General features: G+C 37.5%; 1 protein-coding gene across 2 annotated transcripts in view; it reads right to left on the bottom strand.

Annotated features, from left to right (window-relative positions):
- Positions 1-10,038: 10,038 nt before the first annotated feature.
- Positions 10,039-21,594, bottom strand: part of VEGFC (vascular endothelial growth factor C) — a 63,504-nt gene continuing 51,948 nt past the window's right edge. For both annotated transcript variants that reach the window (XM_053459590.1, XM_053459597.1), the window contains 3 exons: positions 16,071-16,180; positions 13,483-13,816; positions 10,039-10,542 (listed from right to left, as the gene is read on the bottom strand). In XM_053459590.1, the coding sequence (XP_053315565.1) occupies positions 10,428-10,542; positions 13,483-13,816; positions 16,071-16,180 (559 nt within the window). In that variant the 3' untranslated portion in view covers positions 10,039-10,427. The remainder of the gene's footprint in view (positions 10,543-13,482; positions 13,817-16,070; positions 16,181-21,594) is intronic.

Genomic DNA, 21,594 nt, shown 5'->3' with positions numbered 1-21,594 from the left:
AGTCACCTTGAAAGAGCAACCTGGCCAAAGCATAACTCCACAAATACTAGATCCAATTGGAGTATGGTGTTTTTTATTATGTTAATATATTTTCTTATAATATTTTCTTATATAAAATACATATAAATACTGTCCATGTATTTATATGTTTATATGTTAACAATTTATTGTACTTGAGACTGCTTTTTAGCAATAATGTGTTGTTAATGTGTTGATAAAACTCAACTGGAATATCGTGCAGAATCAACAGAAGTGCATGGCATCTGTATAGTAAAGGCTCTTATTTTCATCCTCCCTTTTGGTTGGCGTTGTTAAAAATGTACTTTCAAACTATAGCCACAGACTGACTCAGAGCTCTATTAAAACAGTGATGTAGATGATTACATCAAACCAGACTCGGATGTGGCTCTCTCATAAAGCAAGGTGAAACATACCTCTTTAACTACATAATGAATCATGATAGTTTTTAAATGAAACTCATCTTAGAGTACAAAGATTGATGGTGAACTGGAGACAATTAACAAAATTGAGAGAGAAACAATGGAAGTACCTTAAAATCTTGGGTATAATACCCACAATTTACCCCTTTTTTAGGAGTTCTGATAAAAGACATGCGTATAATACCTGAATTGTTGCGTAATCACTTCCATGAGGGCAGCGTTTAACCCCACAATCACCACATTTGACCAGCGATCTTGTCCTAGTTGCCATTAGCAACTTCAGGGACAAAATCCAACCTGGAATTAAAGGTGCTTAAATTTAGTAACAAATAACAAACTCACCCACATAGATTATTCAATATAAAATATGCAATATTTAAAATATGAACATTTTAGGGAGTGATAAAATATGCACTGGGGGTATAAACCCCCAGCTATACCCCACCTCAAGCCTGTTCACTGCTTGAGAGTTCCAAAGTATATGTGTGTGTGTATGTATAAACCTTACTTCAGAATGGATAATGGGATTTAAAATGCACTTTTACTGGCATAACCATAGGCTTGTCTTTGAGCTGGCACTGCTGGGTTGTTTTTTATTCATTAAACAGTGTGGGAGAAAAATGCTTATCAGTAAGGACTTCTGAACTGCTGAAGCCCTGCTTCATGGATTTAGGCCTACTAAATTGTATGCACTTTATGGGGCTTGTACACCTCATCTTCTGAGGGCTTGAATGAGTGAAACGGCTTATTTTAGGTCTAAAGGTCTATCAGCAACCCTGGATATCATTCAGAATTGTTTATAATAAAGCTTGAAAAATAAGCTTGTGAACCTATTTGGAGTTCTCAATGTAGTACTATGGGTAACCTTCTCATGCCAATGACATTTTCAACTCTTTGAATTTTAGATTAAATTAGGTTATAGTGACATCAATAGGCAACTTTGTCCTGAAATTTAAGAAGTACCTTTGTTATTCCAACAGCATTTCAACATTACATCTAATGTGCTATTTCCACAGGGCTGGAGCTTCCTCTTCACTTCCTGATACAAGAATTGATTGTTCTTATAAAATTTCTCAGGATATTTTGGAATTATGCAGTAGTCATGTAGCCTGGTACTCCAATGCTCCAAGAAAGCACTTACAGTAGGTTTACTATGTAACGTATAACTCATTGGACTATGTACCAGCCTAGAAACAGGACTCGAAGCACACAAATCTTACTTACAAAATTAGTCAAATGACCACTGACCTCATGTAAATTAAATCACATTAATAGACATGCAGATGACATATATGGGGAGCACCGTGCAAATTTAAAGGGACTTCTTAGCTCATATTCATAAAAGTGCATGTGATGGCTGGAGTGTCCTTTTAAAGAAAGGTGTCCTGTTTAAAACAGTTGTTGGTGGGATATTAGTTAAGCTGATAGACTTTTGAAAATATTTACACATTCTGTTATAAGCCTACAATCAAATTCAAAAAACAAATGAATGTGAAAATGCCGGCCTAAAAACAAAGAAGGAATATGTGAAGCGAATATAAACTGCTGTTGAATTTGTGTGATGTTAATGGATTTTTCGAATAACATTCTAAACAGGTTTAACCCACATGAAAGCTTCTAAGTACAGTTGGAACGTGATAAAAGGTCTAGTATAACTGTCAACTCTTCATTATTTTTTCTCATTTCCTTAAATAGCCACAAACTCCCAGAGAGGTTTAAGTCAGACTTGTGAGCTGACATTAAGTGTGTCATACAAGAAAAAAATAATTTGCTTGACAACTTTGTCAGTTATTCTCAGTCATGATCCATAAAGGCTTTTGTTATATCCCAAAACAGCAGAAATAGCAGGGACAGAGGGGATATTTCGGCTCATCGAGTTCCCTATGAGAGCACCAGCAGATTCTAGAGCACAGTTACTAAAGGGAAGAATACAAAATTACTAATAATATTAAAATATTAAAAATGAACAGTACATGTAGTAACAATAACATGAACACACATAAAGCTTATTGGTGCAGAAGGAAGATGTTTCAAGCTAATTGTTGTTCAAGAACTCTTCCCACATTAAATATGCATTAGGCCAGCTCAGCCCTTCTTGCAGGAGAAACTCAATGGGGTTGGCACTTCCTAGTAAAGTCAGTTTGGCAAATATACCTCAAATAATGGTAGAAACAGGTTTAAATAGAGAAAACAGTACCCTTGTATAAACCTTTTTAGTTCTCGGTAGGGCTGCTGACACTATACCCTCGCATTGGGTATACTAGGGTGCATTCGTAACTGAACTATATACTATATACTTATATTTACACAGTGAACAGTAGCAATGAGTAAGTCACATAATCAAAAAGTGGACGGCTTGCAACTTTTTGCTCAAGGAAAATGTATAGCCAAATGCCCCCTACACACTGTATATTAGCTTGCGCTTCAACGTTGTTCTTCTAAAGCACACACCCAGCCATACCAGTTTACCTACCATACAAGATGCCATGGGAGTACTTGTCTGACACATCTCATTGCATTAAATGACCCTGCTCAGTCAGACTACCCCCCCAATGAGAAACTGGAACTGGCCCAGCTGCCACCAGTGTCACCCTGCCACCCTGGCTGACCCGTCCCTCTCAGGAAATAAGTGCTACACATTATAAGACATAAAGAACATGAATCTATTATCAAACCTAAACATAACATGTTCCCACAGATTTTCATTTTTTTTAGAGAGAAAAGCACTTGTATTTTTATAAATGATGTTTTAATTATTCATAATAAAAACATTTCAGGGATGTGAGAAAACCTGCAGGGAATACATCAGTGCATTCCTGCCCCTGGGTACATGCATGCCACAGACAGTTTTGTGAATATTATATTTACACAGATATAATTTTTAAAATAAAACTGGAAAATGTTATCCTCAGGAGTAAAATGAACTGTTTCTATTCTGTTGACATAACGTGACTAGCTTGTATACTATATGTTTGTAGGTTATCGGGACCAGGGGACATTATCTAAAGCCGTCTTTTTTGTTAACTGCTGTTTTTGTACATATGGGATATAGCGTGAGTTATTAATCAAATACACATTAGCCATAGTGAGCGCCAGGCTGCTTTGACATATCAATCACTAATTGCTAGTTTATACTGACAAGTCATTCTGTATCCTAATGATGCTTGCTTAAAATTATTCACTATTAATGGTGAAAATATTACAAAAAAAGCTAAGAGAGCTAATTTTTCCAACAAGTAGGATCCATCATCCTCTTCATGTATGAGCAATGAACATTACTAGAACAACTGGCCGCAATGTGCTGTCAACTACAAATCTAACCATGCTAACTAGCTGAAAACTGAAGCTTCAGCTGGTTACGTATTTGGGGAAAGTGTCTATATTTGTTGAAGGGAGAGTTTGTCGGTGTATATGCTGCTTCCTACAGCTTAAAAAAATGACCTACATTCACCCCTTCCAAAGATGCAACTCATTCCAGCATGATCTCCCATCTTCATTTCTGCTACTCCATCTTAGCTGGTCCTCCTCATGCTTGTCCTACAATTTATCATAAATGCTGTGTCCAGACTTATCTTCCTTACCCGTTGATCTACTAACACCCCACCTCGTGTTTTTTATTCACTGGTTGCCTGTATGCTTTAAGATTCAATTTAAAATCCTGACTTTCACCTTAAAAGCTCTTCATAGCGGTTTCCCTACCTACAGCTCCTCGCCTACCAAAAACAAATACACTTCTACCCAGTACCTCCACTCATCTGATGATCTTCTTCTGTCCTCTGCGCTGATTTCTACATCCCATGCACATATACAAAACCTCTCTAGAGCCGTCCTTCATATCAACTGATATTTTCATAGAATATGACATCCATGGTTATACACTTAACATATTATAATATTAAATAGTAGAGGGTTTTTTTAAAAATACTTTTATATATATAGTTCAGTCAGATTTCATTTATTTGACATTTTGCATGGACTAACGTACACATTTTATGGAGGGTATTTCCATAAGATGATTGTATTTTGCTATTTCCTTACAAGAATTTTAATACATTGCATGTGCCTATGCAAATACATCTGTCAGTGTTTTCTAAGGTAAAGTTTTTATATTTATTTCTCTTACAAATATATCTGATATTTAGGGATTCTTCTATAGTAGCTTTCAGTTGTTATTCCTTTGCACAATACATGCTTTTAATTGTATTTTGACTGTCAGGTTCCATTGACAAGAGAAAAGGAGAAACATAGTAAAATAAATAAATCAATAATAATACCAAAACTCCATTAAAATAACATGAGAAATGAAATTGGTTTACATTTTTAAAAGGTGTGTAAAATTAGAGTAGAATTCCCTAGCTATTTTAAATTGCAAAAATATTTCTCATAGTCCACATCTGATCTAACTTTCTCCAGAGATGCTGAATTTGTTGTTGGAATGAATGCCCTGTAATAAATAACACAAAGGACCCCGAGACCTTTCTAAAGGAAAGATCAGATACAGCAGCAAGCCTAGAATAAACTTTTGTTCACCTTTACCCCTTTCCCACAGAGTACTATTTTGAACAGCATTGACTTGGCCTTCTGCTGTTCATCTTGCCAATAGCTCAGTAGACGCCAATAAATTTTATTGAGAAAAATGAAGGCACAATCCTATTGAAATAAAAAGTCCATAGCCTGTGTAATGTCTCCCTTGGGAGTCCTTCATGAATAGTTATATTTTTTCAACTGTTTGTACTTGATATCAGATGACCTTCAAATCCCATAAGAAAACTACCGTATGCCATATTGTTCCCTCTAGAATATTCTGACTTGTTGGAACAGTTTGTACAGTACTGAGAAGTTTGTGAGATTTGCCAGATCATGCTGAGGATATTTTTTGAGATTTGCTGATATGTCTTACATTGGTGCCATCGTTGAGATGATTTATGTTTGCAAGAAATGTATTCTACCAGCATAACAGATGGTTAGACGTACAGAAATAGAACAATGTCTGAATGGTCTAAGTTCTTGAAAGATATTTATTACATTTATACAACAGATGTTGAAGTTAAAAGGGAAGTCCCATGGACAAACATTTTTCTTTGAGCATTAAATAAGCATGTAATATGGGTATGTATTTTTGTTTGTGTATTCGTACAAATGAATGAAATTGACAAATGTTGTTAGTTATAATTTGACAAATCTGAATGCGCAACTCTTGGTTTGTGGGGTTTATTTTTTTTGAGAGGGTCACAGTGTGAGACTTTTCTGAAAGTTCCAAAAATGCCTTTAACAATACTGTATGTATTCACCCTTTTCACTCCATGTTTTTCATGACTAGCATCCCATGACATGCCTTCAGGATCCTTTAAAGTCTCAATTGGAAATACAGCTATCTCAGGTCATCCAAGTGCGGTGGTCCTATCAGTGTCAGCTCATATACAGGCCATCCACTGATACCATGTTAGATTCCAAGAAAATGTGATCTGAGTTGAAATGATCTATGTCACGTCTAGTAAAACAGAGAAAATGTATATTAAATTGGGCTATGTTCCCGACCTAGTATGTGATATCCAATTTTCGTATAAAATGTCCTTGCAAACAATCTTTAATCAGCTATATAAACAAAAGTATGGATGTGTTATACACAGAACTAATAGAGTATACAGTTACCTTAAGCTTTGCACAAGACAGAACTGTATTTTAAAAAGCACACCCACAACAAGCGTGCAGTGACATTTTTAAATGGAAGGGAAAATGGGGCAGCAGTACTAAGGTCCTACTAAGTTGGCTGGTAAAACACGTTTCTGTTGCACGTACCCATTGTGATCAATTATTGGATCGTTTTGGAGTGGGAAGATCATATGTGACACGTGGAAATATCACCTGCAAACGTAGGAGCCAATTACAAAATGCCAGGTTACTACCGAGGGCTGAAGTGACATGGAAAAGTTAGTTCTGTATAGAGCCAGTTATTGTCCAGTAGGTGTCTGGAAGCAAATCCTGGTTGGAACGTTGACCTGGCATCTGGAAGTTTATCAACCCTAGTCATAAGATATCAACTGATTTCTCATTTATGATGAACATACTTTTTAAATTTAGAACTTAAAAGTCACCTTTAATTCAGTTAATGCTACAAAATTCATTTTAAAACGAGAAAAAACCTTTATGTCTAAAAAAAAATGCATACAATCAAACGACATAGACACTAGTTTCTGAAACATTTATTGAACGTTGTGATATCTGAAGCACTTCAACAACAGTGACGTTTTCAAACTGATACTTCAAAACCGCTCACATTGTACTGGGCTTATAAATAAAATATGAAACCTGAACTTTACTGAATGAATACCCATGGAATGTTGATTTTTGCAGTAAATAAGATGTCTTTTGTTTTATGGATTAAAGTACCTTTTAATTAAAAAAAAAAAAAACAGTTTTACATTATTTATTACATTATCAAAGTAAATTGTTAAATCATTCATGTGGAGTGTTGTTTCTGCTAGATTTCATGGACACCAAGATGACATATAGGAACAGTGGACTATAGTATTATACTATGTATAGAAACCTTACGTTTACAGCAACTCACTTTAAATATACAAGAGTCATGAACAATGAATTATAGAAATTGGCATACAAAAAACTATTAAATCTTATGGTCTTTTCTATTAGATTAAACATTTCGTGATGATAGATTCCCTTTAAAGACCTAAAATAAGTAATTGTCTCAGGGTGTATTCAATAACCACAGGAGTTTGCAGAAGAGATGAACATTATAAGACTTTGACTTAAGTATAGATCTATAAAGGGACAACCCAAGCCAGTATCTTCTGATACAAGAAAAGCCGAGCTGGCCTTGTAGGGTGTCTAGTTTAAATAGGTGACTCAAGAAATATCTATACATTGAAATGGTTATAATGCTCAACTGTTCTGCAAAATTCCAAGTAAAAAAAATGTATGCTGGAATGAAGAAAAAAAGTGAAGACGTGATTTGTGAGTTGCTGTGATACTTTGCATGGAAGTGGAACATGACAGACTACATGGGAACAATTGATGATGTATGCGACTTTCACTAAGGAATTGCTGCAGGCACAAAAAGACAACCAGAATTCTAACTAACTACATTTCTGATGTGTGTACTTTCTCTTAATATATTATCCTGACAACCTGGGAAGTCTTGGACTCCACCATCACAACAAAGATACATTCTACTTATCTGTCATAGGCAGTGTGGAAACTTCTAGAATTTCATGTCCTGATAGTATTCCAGTTAGGCTATTAAAGTAATGACTGCAATAATCAGTTTTTGAAACCCCAATGGGGTTTGTCTACAGTCCCATTATCATTAAAGACGTCCCTGAGTCTAGGCAGCTCCAGATGTTTTTAAGTCATGGAGGAATGTGACTATAGAGAGGAGCTGTCTATAGTCAGAGATGTCTTAATGAAAATGGGGCTGTGGACAAACCTCCCCATAGCGGGCCTCCTCATTGACCCCCCACCTCTCCAGTTGTACTTGATGCTAACAGGTCCTTCAGCATTTTAGGAAAATACAAAGTAAGGGACTGAAAAAAGCTCTTTGCATCATACCCTTCCTCGCACAATGTGGAGGCTGGTGATGCAGAATGACAGGATGTCATGACATCATAGATCTCTTCAACCAGCCCAACCATTATGGTCATTGCGACATCCTAGGAGTTTGCCTAGTTAACTTATATGGTGGGGTTGGCCCTGGTCCAACAACTGCTGTGGGTACCAAAGGCAAGCATGTCCCTTCTGGGAAGCTGGCCCCTTTTGCCCCCACTTTAAAGACTGTCCTGTTCAAAATTTAGATTCGATTATTAGCCTGTGTGCTATACACGTCTGTATATTTTTAGTGAGCAGTATTTAGTTTGGGAAAGCTGCTAAACTCAGTGCTTCAGTAAAGTGATGCAAGCACCACCACTTGGTCTGTGCACGTGCATGCAGAGGCATTTCACATGTGCGTTCATGCTTACCCTCACATTGAATATAAAATATATATACACCTTTTATGAAAGTGAGTGGGACTATATGTGGATATTAAAGACCAATAACAAAAGGTTAACATCCACTCATGTACTTGTTGCCACTGTGGATTTTAGTGAAATTGGCGTTGGCTTAATGGGTTAACTTATATGAATATACCAAAGAGTACACAAAACTTAAGTACAAGTGTCCGTAACAAGGTTTGTAGACGTAATTGATGCCTCCTGGGTATTTAGTGAAATACTTCTGTGTTGCACATATAATCATTTTTTATTCAAAAAAGCTTCTTGGTGCTTCACCACAAAAAGAGGAATTAGACATGAAATAGAGCTCTCTAAACACTTAGATCCTTGCACTGAACAATTATACTGCCCTGCTTCTGGCTGGAATGCGCTTATAAATATACAGGCATACATACATACAAAGCCATTTAAAACACAATCTGGCTATCAAGGCAAAGCTGATACACACATTCATAACAATGTTGGATTTACTCATTATACATAGCGTTGTAACACTGACTGATTTATGAAGGGCCATCCCTGGCAGGTTTCCCCTGCAAGACAGGCTGTGCAAGATCTAGATAACACATAGTTCAATTTGTCAGAATACTTAAACACCTATGCATTACTTTGTCCATACTTACAGGAGAAAACATATCATACAGTTGAGGCCTTAATGTTACAGTTCACCTGCATAACCACAATAAATTAAAAAAAAATCACTAGTAGTGCATGGTTTATTGTGTTTGGGATAACAAATAGGAGGCTCAATGGAATGACCTGTCTTAAAAATAGAGTTTTTGTGAAAAATCTGATTTTACACTATAATCACATTGACAAACAAGTAATTCAAATCCCAAGCCATAAATGTGTATCAGATATAGCAAGAATTGAAATATTTAAACCCCCTAGATAACATCAAAAGGAAAATTTCTAATGGATGTCAGGTCATTGCCATAGCTGAAGCTCATTACAATCAATGTGGTACAGACAATACAATGCTTCTTTTGATGTATTTTTTAGAGTTAAATGAATATATTTTTTTACTATGAATCAATCAGTATAATAACACTGTAAAATATATTACATATTGTGATGAAAGTTAGTGAATATGTTGCATGCCCTATTGGATCACTTTACTCAAGTTGTTTTTTATTGACTTCAATGTAGATTTATTTTTTTTGCTTCTTCAATCTAGATTCAGTGACTCCATATCTGAATCTAGACAGGGATTTGAATATGAAACCATTCATTTTTCACCATCGTTATCACAAATTAATGTTTAGACAGGTCATTCAATTGTCACTCTTTTTTTTTTAGTAAATATAATAAATCTATTTTATATTTTAATGGGAAAATACACTATTTTTACGGAATTTAATAAGAATGTCTTTGTAAAACAAGTCTGCTAAAAATGTGTAAAGTAACATTCAACTTTTTCATGGGATGTTTCATTGTTGTATGGTGGGAATCCATATATGAACTTGAGGATGACTGTATACTGTACTGCACAGAACGTAGAACAACTTGGGAACTGGAACAGGATTTCCTCCGTGGACTGAAAATCTTTAATGTTATCTCTCCTTGATTCTCATTAAGCATATTTGTCATTTTATAGTACAAATTTGTGGGGTTTTTTTTATTTTAAACATACTTTACATGATATAAAAATATGGATCACAGTGCACTTTTACATTGTTACTGCTATAAACACGAACGCTGCACAATATTTCTAGTGGAAATAAATTATATAGTCATTATCTTAATAAAAAAAATATTTGGAAAACCCGGGCTGCTTTGTCATTGGCTAAAAAAAAGTCCTGTTAAGTCCTTAAAATGACAGTCTCAGCTCATTTTAAACTTCAATTCCATACTTTTGCAGAATGCACAAAATGTCTTAATCCTGTTTTGGGTCTTCAATATAAAAGTAATCCAAAATTTGAAACAATGTTGTCCATGTTTTTCAAAAGTGTGTGAAGCCTGTCTTGAGAGAATGCAATCATTTCATATGTGGTCTCTTCCAGTACGTAGGAACACAACGGCAAACTTCTTCGCTGTAATAAAACCCAGCGTCACAACGTTTCGGTCGAGTTGCACATGGTGGTCTGTAGCAACTAGTAAAAAGAAATACAGAATATTAATAGTGATAAAACCAATAGTGTATTTTATCCTTTTTCTTTAATTTATGGTATCTACAATTTAACGTATTTAAATGGAGACATCAAGCTTAACACATTTAGGTAGAAACTACATTTAAAATAAGGTTAATTTTGGGACAATAGAACATGGGTTAGGACTATGTATTTAGGGATCGTAAGGTAACATCATATGGGGGATGGGGTTAAGCATTAGGAATATAGTCTTGGCACCCCAAACAGCACTAAGAATATGGTAAAGCTATTTGAGCAAGAATGTTGGAAAAGTGGTTTTGCTCCCATCTGCAGTACTTTAGCTGTTTTAAATGTATGTTTTTATTTCAGTATCACAGTGTAACAGTCCTTTCTGTGGTCTTTGTGTGAAAAATGGATATACCCAAGCAACTCCAAGAAAAAAACTGTGTCATATAAGCTTTCTGTCCTCAGTAGCCTTTTAAGAAGAGCTTATGTGACTCTACATGTGCTATAGTCTTTTGTGGCAACATATTTTAGCAGATCGGTCATATTCATTGTGCTACTGAAAGACAGTGTTGAGCACAATCACCCCTCATATTAATAAAGCTGCTACCCAGTTTTCATATTGGAGATCACTGGATGTCTGCTAAATTTCATTTTACTCTATTCCACAGACTTTGACCTACCAAGTCAACACAATGAATATGAGGTGCAGTCTGGGCCAAATCATTGTGTCTGCCATGGCAGCTTTTGACTTAAAATAGTCTTAATAAAACCCTGTCAGTACTTTATACCTGAGCCTTCCAATAACTCACTTTCCACCACTTAACCATGGCCAATTAATTTAATGGTCATTAGTTAGAGGTTATAACAGAACACATGATTCTTTAATCACTAACTTTATAGTCCTGGTACATTTAGCATACAAATTAAAGACAACTTTAAGAATTAACTAATGCAGTTTCCTTTCAACATGTACTTTTATGTCTACACATATGAAAAATACATAAGGCAGCATGAGAACAAATTTTCTGAATATTTACACTTTTTGGCTCTTTTCTCTTAATTTGTACTTAAATATTGGTAAATGCCAGTTCACTTGTGGCAGCAAACAGGGCCGGCCGAAGACTTAATGCCGCCTGGGGCGAAGTTTAAAATGCCGCCCCCCCCGCCGACGCCGGGGGGGGGCGGCATTTTAAACTTCACCGACGCCCCGGTGCTTACCTTTAAAGAGTCCTGCGGCGAGTCTCCCTGCTCTGCCACGGTGCCGGCTTGTAATGCTGAGCGCCGGAAATTGACGTCACTTCCGGCGCTCTGCATTACAAGCCGGCACCGGGACCGAACAGGGAGACTCGCCGCAGAGGAGAGAGAGAGAGGGGCGCCGAGCGGGTAAGCGAAAACCACTCGGCGCCCCTCTCTCTCTCCTCCGCTTCAAAACGAGCATAAAAAAAAAGTGCCGCCTGGGGCAATTGCCCCAGTCTGCCCCATTATAGGGCCGGCCCTGGCAGCAAACATAAGGTCCAGAGAATGCATAACTAAAGAGGCTTGGAATACAGGTGGGCCAGCCAAAGGCATTTGTCTTATGGCCTCAGTTGTCATAAGTATATAGTTAAGTCCTTGGCTCTTGTGGATAATTTGAGGACTGGGAAGGCTATTAACCTGCTGCAGTAACAATAACTATGCACATATACAACCACTATACAGACATGCTAATTCTTTATTGTCTGCCAACTCTGACATAAGACATAGCTTGAAAGGCTAGAGAAACTATAAACCAAGCTAAAGAAAGAAAAGAAAGGCACAGACAGAAGAGTGAGAAGAGTATTTTAGTATATCAGGTTGTAGAAAAGACAAGAGTGTAGATACTTGGACAGATTCAAAAACAAGGAGATCTGTAGCCTAGCAGAGTACAATCTCTGACAAAGCTGGGATTGACTCTGTGAAATACACATTTTGTTTTTACACAGAGCACATGACTTCCATATTCTATTGCAGCTATGGATAGTTTATTAAATAGGATTGTTGGAAGTAAGATGATTTCCAGAATGCAGGCAGTCTTTCACAGATACATTTTGAGTAGGCAGAGTAGGGGCAGGGCTGGACTGCCTCCCCTAGGGCTGATTTACCTTTTCCCCGCAGACACAGCCTCCAATGAAGCTGCAGGAGCAAAAGAGACTTTGTCCCTGCAGCTGCAATGGTAGCTGCAGTCACAGGCATGCGTATAGTAGCGGGCAGCCTCACTTTTACCAGTTAGTAGGGCACCATGTGAGTGGGAGGCTAAGGGAGGGAGTATAACATATAATGTTAGGGGATTATGGTTGAAAGGAAAATGATAATGGGGTATGAATATGGTGGTTGGGGGATAATGATGCTGCTTGGGTATTGGAATGAATTAGGATGTTGGGGGGTATGATGATGGTCAGGGGGCACTAACACATACATACAGCCACTCTAACACCACAAACTTTTTAAATAAAAAATATACTTTAAAATGCAGGGTTTGTCCCTACAAAAATATTGGGCAGGGGACCAATACCAAAAATATGGTATTCAAACATTTCCATTTCATTTTCATTTTAATTCCCAGTCCAACCCTGAGTAGGGGTAAAAGGCAAAATGATAATAGTGTGTCTTAGATAATCAATTACATGTGTAAGGAAGTCATACCCATCTGTCCACTCTTTATATTTTTGGTTCCTAACCCCTCTTGATTTCTTGGTGATATTATAGATTTTCCCATTTTAAATATTCAGATTAAAAGTTAAGTTTTAGATTTTTTTATATAAGTACATCCAGAGCTTGATATATAAACCTCACACACTTTTACTAAAACACCAAAACCATTATAAATTACAAAATGCAAAGCAATATAGTTTCTATCTGTTTTACAGCAATGTACTTTGTTGTGTTACAATGCTTGCATTTTATATAAACTTCATTTACCTGCATGTTTGATGATGAAATCTTTTTCCTTTCAAGAAGCATTTATTTGGCGATTCTAAGCACTCACATGTACATTTTGTGGGATTCAGTGGCTGGTGTTTTGGGCATGACTTTTTACATACACACTGGCACCTTTCTTCATCATATTCTTTGTTGGGTCCACAAGACGTTGACAGGAGTTTATTTTTACAGACACATTGGCATGATGTCCTGTCCAGTTCCTTATGAGGGCCACAGCTCGAAGGTACCAAACCTCCTTTGCAGACACATTGGCAAGTTTCTTCATCCAGCTCTTTATTTGGTCCACATATATCACTAAATTCCTCAGCTGATTCTAATACCAAAAAAAAAAATACAAATATTCATTTATGATATACACTACAGAGAAAAAAATATTGTCAAGATAATATAACTAATTTAAATAAAAATTCAACAGGATTTTATCACAATTAAACAAACGTGCTTCACGATTGAAATGCCAACAAGATTACTATAAAATATTGGTAAGCAACGGATATGACAATGATGATTAAAAAGTATCTTAAGCATTAGGGCTGAAACAACGAATCGATAAAATCGATAATAATCGATAACGGAAATCGTTGTCGACGATTTCCGTTATCGATTAATCGAGTGATCGATTCGTTGTTGGAGCACTCGGCTCCTTTTACTTACCTCCGCGAGCGTTCCCCGCTTCTGCTACACGCTCTGCAGTCTCCGCCTTCTTTTAGCTACGTGACGGATGTGACGCGCTTCAATCAAGACTTCAATAAAGTTTTAAACTTGAAGCTTGGAAGTGGAACGAGTCCGTAGCGGAGGTAAGTATTCTTTAAGTCTATGTGCGAATCGCTCTGTGCGAGTGGCTCCATTAGAACAGAGCGATTCGCTCTGTGCGAGTGGCTCCATTAGAACAGAGCGATTCGCTCTGTGCGAGTGGCTCCATTAGAACAGAGCGATTCGCTCTGTGCGAGTGGCTCCATTAGAACAGAGCGATTCGCTCTGTGCGAGTGGCTCTGTGCGGGTGGCTCCATTCGCACAGAGCGTTTCGCTCTGTGCGAGTGGCTCCATTCGCACAGAGCGATTCGCTCTGTGCGAGTGGCTTTGTGCGAGTGGCTCCATTCGCACAGAGCGATTCGCTCTGTGTGAGTGGCTCCATTCGCACAGAGCGAATGGGTAGGAGACTGGGTGCAGGGCAGAGTGGGGGTGGGGATGCAGGGCAGGGTGTGAGTGTGGGTGCAGGGCTGAGTGTGGGTGCAGGGCTGGGTGGGGGGGGCAGGGCAGGAGACTGGGTGTAGGGCAGAGTGGGGGTGGGGATGCAGGGTGTGAGTGTGGGTGCAGGGCAGAGTGGGAGACTGGGTGCAGGGCAGAGTGGGGGTGGGGATGCAGGGCAGGGTGTGAGTGTGGGTGCAGGGCAGAGTGTGGGGGCAGGGCAGAATGTGGGGGCAGGGCAGAGTTGGAGACTGGGTGCAAAGTGCCAGGGCTGGGGCAAAGTGCTGAGTGCTGGGCGCAAAGTGCCAGGGCTGGGGCAAAGTGCTGGGTGCAAAGTGCCAGGGCTGGGTGAAAAGTGCCAGGGCTGGGTGCAAAGTGCTGGGTGCAAATTGCCAGGGCTGGGGCAAAGTGCTGAGTGCTGGGTGCAAAGTGCTGGGTGCAAAGTGCCAGGGCTGGGTGCAAAGTGCTGGGTGCAAAGTGCCAGGGCTGGGTGCAAAGTGCTGGGTGCAAAGTGCCAGGGCTGGTGCAAAGTGCTGAGTGCTGGGTGCAAAGTGCATAAATATTGTGTTTGGGTTCTTGTACTTTGAAAATATTGTTTTTTATTACATCATAACAAAATAAGAACGTTAATGTAAATTTTAAGTTGTTTTTTAACATCCAGTTCATTAAATTATTTTAAATAAACGAAAAATTTGCATATTGGTTTTTTTTATCCGATTAATCGATTAATCGAAAAAATAATCGGCCAACTAATCGATTATTAAAATAATCGTTAGTTGCAGCCCTATTAAGCATTAATAGTTTAACGTGTAGAAAATGGAAACAACATAATACAGACAATCAGCCATATTTTACTAGGTTTAATAAAAACATTTAAGTTTTTTTTTGACATATATTGATTCCCTGTAGTCTGCTGAATGCCTATGCATTTTATATATGTTTTTTTTTTAATTTGTAATATAATAACTAATATAATTTATTTTCTATACAACCAGTTTCTTATTCAGTGTGCAGGCTAAGTAGATGTATGCATCACAAAATTACTCTGCATGTATCACTATAATACAGCTCACTATTCTTTACTGTAATATTTTTCTTTCTGTTCCACCACTCCATAGCATTAAAACAAGTAAACAAGACTATGGTAGTGTTTTGACTCTAATATTACATCACTCCTATTGCATAAGTAATAAGAAATTGTAGATGATCTAGATCATCATGATTAGGTCTTTTTATGATGATCTTCGTCCACATGCAATTCTTATCTCTACAGGAAATGAAGATATATGTTCAGATTGGAATAGGCTTCATTAGAATCCATTATGGCCTGGAATATCTTGTTTCTTTCTAATTAGTTCAATATGGTGGAAATCTCTTACCTGATTCATCTGCGTGAGAGGAAAATCCAAAGTCATGGTGTGGTATGCATTTACATAAATGATTGTTCCACATATGATTTCTAGGACATGTTTTGTTTGCGACTTGACATCTGTAACCAAAAAATTACATATTATTTGTTGATTTGCATTGTGCCATCACATCTCACAGTGCTGTACATTGGATAAACAGGATATAACAAATAGTATATCATATCAATTTGAGCTTATAAACAACAAAAGGTAAACAGGGCCCTGCTCAAATGAGCTTACAATCTAGGAGGTGTGGGTACATAACACATGAGGTTAAAATGGCAATGATTGAGGTGGACCAGCCACACAACTGTATCTTTACAGTCTACAGAATATTGTTTAAAGAAATATGATTAGACATATGGACAGGCTGATTAAAGAGTAAGAGGGTATGGCGGGCGCACAACAAACAGGAATGAGACAAGAAAATGTGAGGCAGTGGTTATGAAGCAATTGTAGAACAACCAGTGAAGTGAAGTGAATCTTAAAGCCACTTCTAGGTTACTGATATTAAGAACCAAAAGCAAAGAACCTCGATTAGAATAAACTTTTTTTTAATATATTTTAACCAGTTTTCAATTTACAAATAATATCCCCTACACCCTGCTGCTTGATCAAGCTACACAGACATCATTTTTTTTATATGCTGGCAATTTCACTCTTCAGTACAACGAAACAAATACGCGCCATCAATTCTATATATTTGATGGAAAACAAAGCTATATAGTATAATATTCCATCTGTAACCAAAAGAGTTTCTTAGAGCGCTGCAGGAGACCTGATTCATCCTCTCTGGCAGCTGGTGAACGTCTTCGCGATGCGCGCAGACAACCTCCACTGCTACCCGAAGCTTCCAGCAGGGCTTATATGAAGGAGCACCGGCGTGACGTGACCTTCTGGTGCTCAGTAATAGAAGCCCCGGCGGGAGTGTCAGGTAGCAGAGAAGGTTGCGCACATATGTCCACCGGCTGCCCCCACTTGACACCAGGGAGTCTGGAGCACGGGGGACAAGTAAAGGGATGTATCGGTAAGTTGAGGGGGGCATATAGGGGGTATAAAGCATATCAGGTGGCAGATTGGCAAATAGGGGAGGAATATGGCATGGCTGGAGGGGCTAATCGGTATAAGACATTTCTGGTAGGCAGAGTGGTATATAGGGGGTATAAGGCATATTAGGGGGCAGAGTGGCACATAGGGGGGTATAAGTCATATCGGGGGGCAGAGTGGCATATAGGGGCATATAAGGCATATCTGGGGGGCAGAGTAGCAAGCCTGGGGCAGATGTGCAGGTTGACAAATAAAAGGAAATAAAACAAAAAAAGCATTTTTCTCAATCATAGTTTTTATTAAATATGAAACAATAGTTTACATGTGAATTAATATTTCCTAGTAAAACTTTTCTTCTAGGGTAGTCTTATATTCAGGCTTTTCCTTTTTTTCTAAATTAATATTCAAGTTGTAGGGGGTCATCTTATGATAACAATAAGCAAATATGGCAATTTTTTCTTTATTTTTTGTATTTAACTTCCTGCTCTTTCCCTTTTGCTTCTGCTGTTATTTTATTTAATAAAACTTTAACTGCAAAGAAAAAGCTCAGTTTTTCCACTGATTTTTTTTAAAATCAGATCTTCTTTCATCTCTAGCTAATGTATTGTACCTACTTTTGTTTTGTTGAATTACGCTGTCTGTCCAGGTGAGACCCAGAGCCAGAAAAATAAACTAGCAATATTTGTTCTAGACAAGAACAAGTGCCAATTGTATTACCCTTAGAAGAAACAAAAAGATCACAAGAGAAATACTGCAGTTGCTATGCAATTAGGACACCAGTCAATGTCATGAACAGTTTGATGACTCACAATGTAGAAAGTTAACGTGTGTGTTCTGTTTACCCTTATTCTAATAGCATGTGGCAATTGTAACAAAATCTGGATTCAATTGGAATCGCTGTCTTAGCCTAGTTAAATGGCCAAACATAATGCTCCGCTATTAGGCTTTATCCTTTTATCAACCGAGAAGCCTGACTTTAGTGTTTGATAAATGTTTCACTGTGATGGGTGGCTCAAGATGTATTATTTCATAATAGGTTTTCACATGAGCGGAGAAATAACTGCTTTCTTATGTGTGTACATGGGATGTCAGTCACTTTAGAAAAAGTGTTCAGTATGTTGGAATGGACATACTTAAACCTAAGCCTACAAGGCCTAGCGTAACAGATTTGTATGGCCATACTTTTGAAGAAGAACTCTTCCACCATGTAATGCTGCCACATCCACCACTCATGATCTTTGGTGGCCTTACAATGTGACATTGTGAAACCTAGAAACGAAGCAGCACCCCTTCCTGAAACATGGCACTCTACTGCTAACATGTGCTTAAGAAGTTGTTTTATTGCAACCCCCATAAGGTGCACATGGGTATTATTAATTTAGGCAGCCAGGCAACAAGATCCTATTAAACAAAATATTTAAAAAGAAAAAAACAGTGAATCTGTAGCCCCACAGCCAACTATATAATTTGCCAATTCCAATTATTCCAAGGGAAAAAACCCCCCGAAAAACGCTTTTGTTTATACTAGTGTCTAGCAGGTACTTTAAGTAATCCTTTAATAAATAGTATATATCAGTTCTATAAAAGCTTTTTAAAAGTTTGAAAAAAGGTGTTTTTGCCAAAGGAATGTTTAAGGCCATTTTACAAGAGATTTACTTCTACACATAATTGTTTTCAAAAGAGGTGCATAAAAGAATTGTGTGTGATTTATTCATATTTTTTTTAAAAAAAAATTGGCTGCAAAATTGGCCCATGTTAAATAGACAACTATGAATCTCTTAGTACATCCAAGTTGCTGTCTCTGCACTGTCCAAAGCTTTCTTCTCTTTGCACCTTATGCCATCACAGCCCAATCACTCATGTCTACAACAGCAATCACATAAAGCTTTATTCTTCTGGAAGTTCCTACAATAAAAACTGTTTCAAAAATACACACAACCAATGGATTCAAATACTTTGCCACACTCAGCATGACAGAATTAGACCTTCGCAGCAACTATTTTATGTTAGACATTTGGATGTTACATTCTTTATCTGTAACTGAACTGTAAATGACCTTGGAAGAAAGCTTTTATTTTAATATAGCGTTATTATAGCTGGTCATCAACTATTTTTGTACCGCAAGGTTTTTTTTAAATGGGTGTAGCACAACTAGCCATGAAATCCTTATTTAGAGCATATATATTTAATATGGTTTGTAAACAAAAAATAAAGCAATACTCTTTGTTCTAAACACCATTTCTTACTATTTTTCTAATCACTGTTCATTCATCCTATTACTACTGTATTTTACCTGGAATCTCCAAACAAATCTGTGGCTCCCCCAGATACACACACCTCCCAACCATCTTGTTTTGAAGGACAGTCCTGATTTTTAGGCACCCTCTGTCTGGTGGAGCTGCCCATGTGTCCCACTTTTGTCAGCAGTGTGGATCCTTTGCTGGTTTGGGAGATCCTCTAATCTGCTTTGACTGTCAAAGAGAGCTATGGCATCCTTAGAGTTCCATGTTGCAACAGGACAGACATCTACACAGCTCCCACATTGTCACATGGAGGCCCACTGAAGGTATGTGCCACAAGATAGATGGGTGGTCCCACCCTGGCCTCACCTCTACCCATGCTCCTGACACCAATTCTAACCTGCCTCCCAACAATAGTGTCCTCATTTAGGCACCTGAAATGGGGAGCATGGGAATAACATAACAGTAGCACAAACAGTCAGACCACGGTATTACTCTTCGGAAAAGCTCCATGGGACATGTGCCTGTAATGTAGCAAGTGCTGCTATAAGGCTTTTCTCTGGTCCACTTATTACAAGTGTCCCCACACAAAAATACAATTGAATGAAAGCTGAATGGGGCATATAAAAGGTCATGAGGAAGGCACAGAGAAAAAAGGCTTAAAGGGACTACATAGTCTGAGATTTGGCTATAGTATTATGCTTAGTTTGCACAAGTTTGCACCAAAATGTGCTTTGGTAATAGGTTTAGAAGAGAACTGACCAACTTTTACTATATTAAAGGGACATTTGAGCCATCTGGCACGTTAGTCCATGTGATAGCTGGGAAGCCCTTTTAAATGATCAATAATCATGGTATTCCTCTTTGAAACAGAAAATCAGTGTCAAGAATTATCAGACCATGGAAAAAGAGAGGAGCTGCAACATCCCTATAAAGTTTTCTTTTTAAAAATGCATATTAACTACTCAAAGTACTTTAATACCCATTATTTTTGACGATATTTGACATTTTGCTATCCCTTTAATATATATTTTTTACATACATACATGTATGTGTTTTTAAAACATTTCTACCTCTCTGAAACCTAAAAGAGCATTAGGGCATTTGGAATGCATTCAGAGCCCCCTGTGTTTATTTGGGTTGGGACACAAAGCAGACGTGTATGCAATTTGTTCAAGATTCTTAAATAATGATTTAAATAACTATTTTCTTAAATCACAGTAATTAATGCCTCCAAAACACTGCTCTGTCTTCAGAAAAGTAATTTAAACCTTCCCTGTCTGTTTCACATTTCACAGTGTTTGATGATTAATGAAAATATGGAGTATAGGAGATGAGTTATGTCTTTAACACACACGTCGTCATGATAAATCCTTCCGAAGAAGATGCCCCCTGCAAATCTGGCTCATGGGACTGCAAACAATCTGGCGTCTTTACTAAGCAGAATATTCTAGGCAATGACTACATAACTACAAAAATGCAATGATTTTTTCATTTTAAAAATAAGCAATGCTATTCAAACAGATACCTTTTTTAAATGCATCACCTGTCATGATGCATTATAACAAATAAAGAATTATGATGTAACCTTAGATGATGGACACAAATCCATTACTTATACACAGAAAAAATTTATTCATAAATAATAATAAAAAAAACCATTAAACAACATTTTAAATAGTAATAAAAAACCTTTTCAGTTCGTGTGTGCCTTTGCAATAACTTTGACATTTTTCCCCGTTCATACGTCATATGTGTCTCAATGCATTTCTGAACAAATCTTTTGTGCGCACTGTTTGAAAGATTCATTGCCCAGATGTTCATGTTCTGTATCAACTTAATTGGCAGATGCACCTAAAGCTTAACCAAACGCTTGATCTATTTCAGCACGCATATTACAGAGCAAACTCTATTAACAGGTATGGGAGCTCAATACACGTACCTACTTTATATATTTGCATTTATCAGCTACCGCTATTGCCAGTTTCCCTGTTTTGCCCAAGGCTATATCTGTTCCATAAAACACTACCTTTTCTTTCAGATCCTCCCTTTTGCCTTTCGAACCTACTTAGATTTACACCTGTTGTCCACTTGAACTCTTTCTATACTTTTTTATATCTCATTCTACACAATCTTGCTATGACTAACCAGGCTTTGTGCTTTCACTTATTCTGGCTTCTTCCAAAGTTCCAAAGCCTTTTTCCAAT

The sequence above is a fragment of the Spea bombifrons genome, chromosome 1, assembly GCF_027358695.1.
Source record: "Spea bombifrons isolate aSpeBom1 chromosome 1, aSpeBom1.2.pri, whole genome shotgun sequence".
Taxonomy (NCBI): domain Eukaryota; kingdom Metazoa; phylum Chordata; class Amphibia; order Anura; family Pelobatidae; genus Spea; species Spea bombifrons.
The sequence above is the reverse complement of the archived record's forward strand: the minus strand, read 5'-3'. Positions and strand labels throughout refer to the sequence as shown.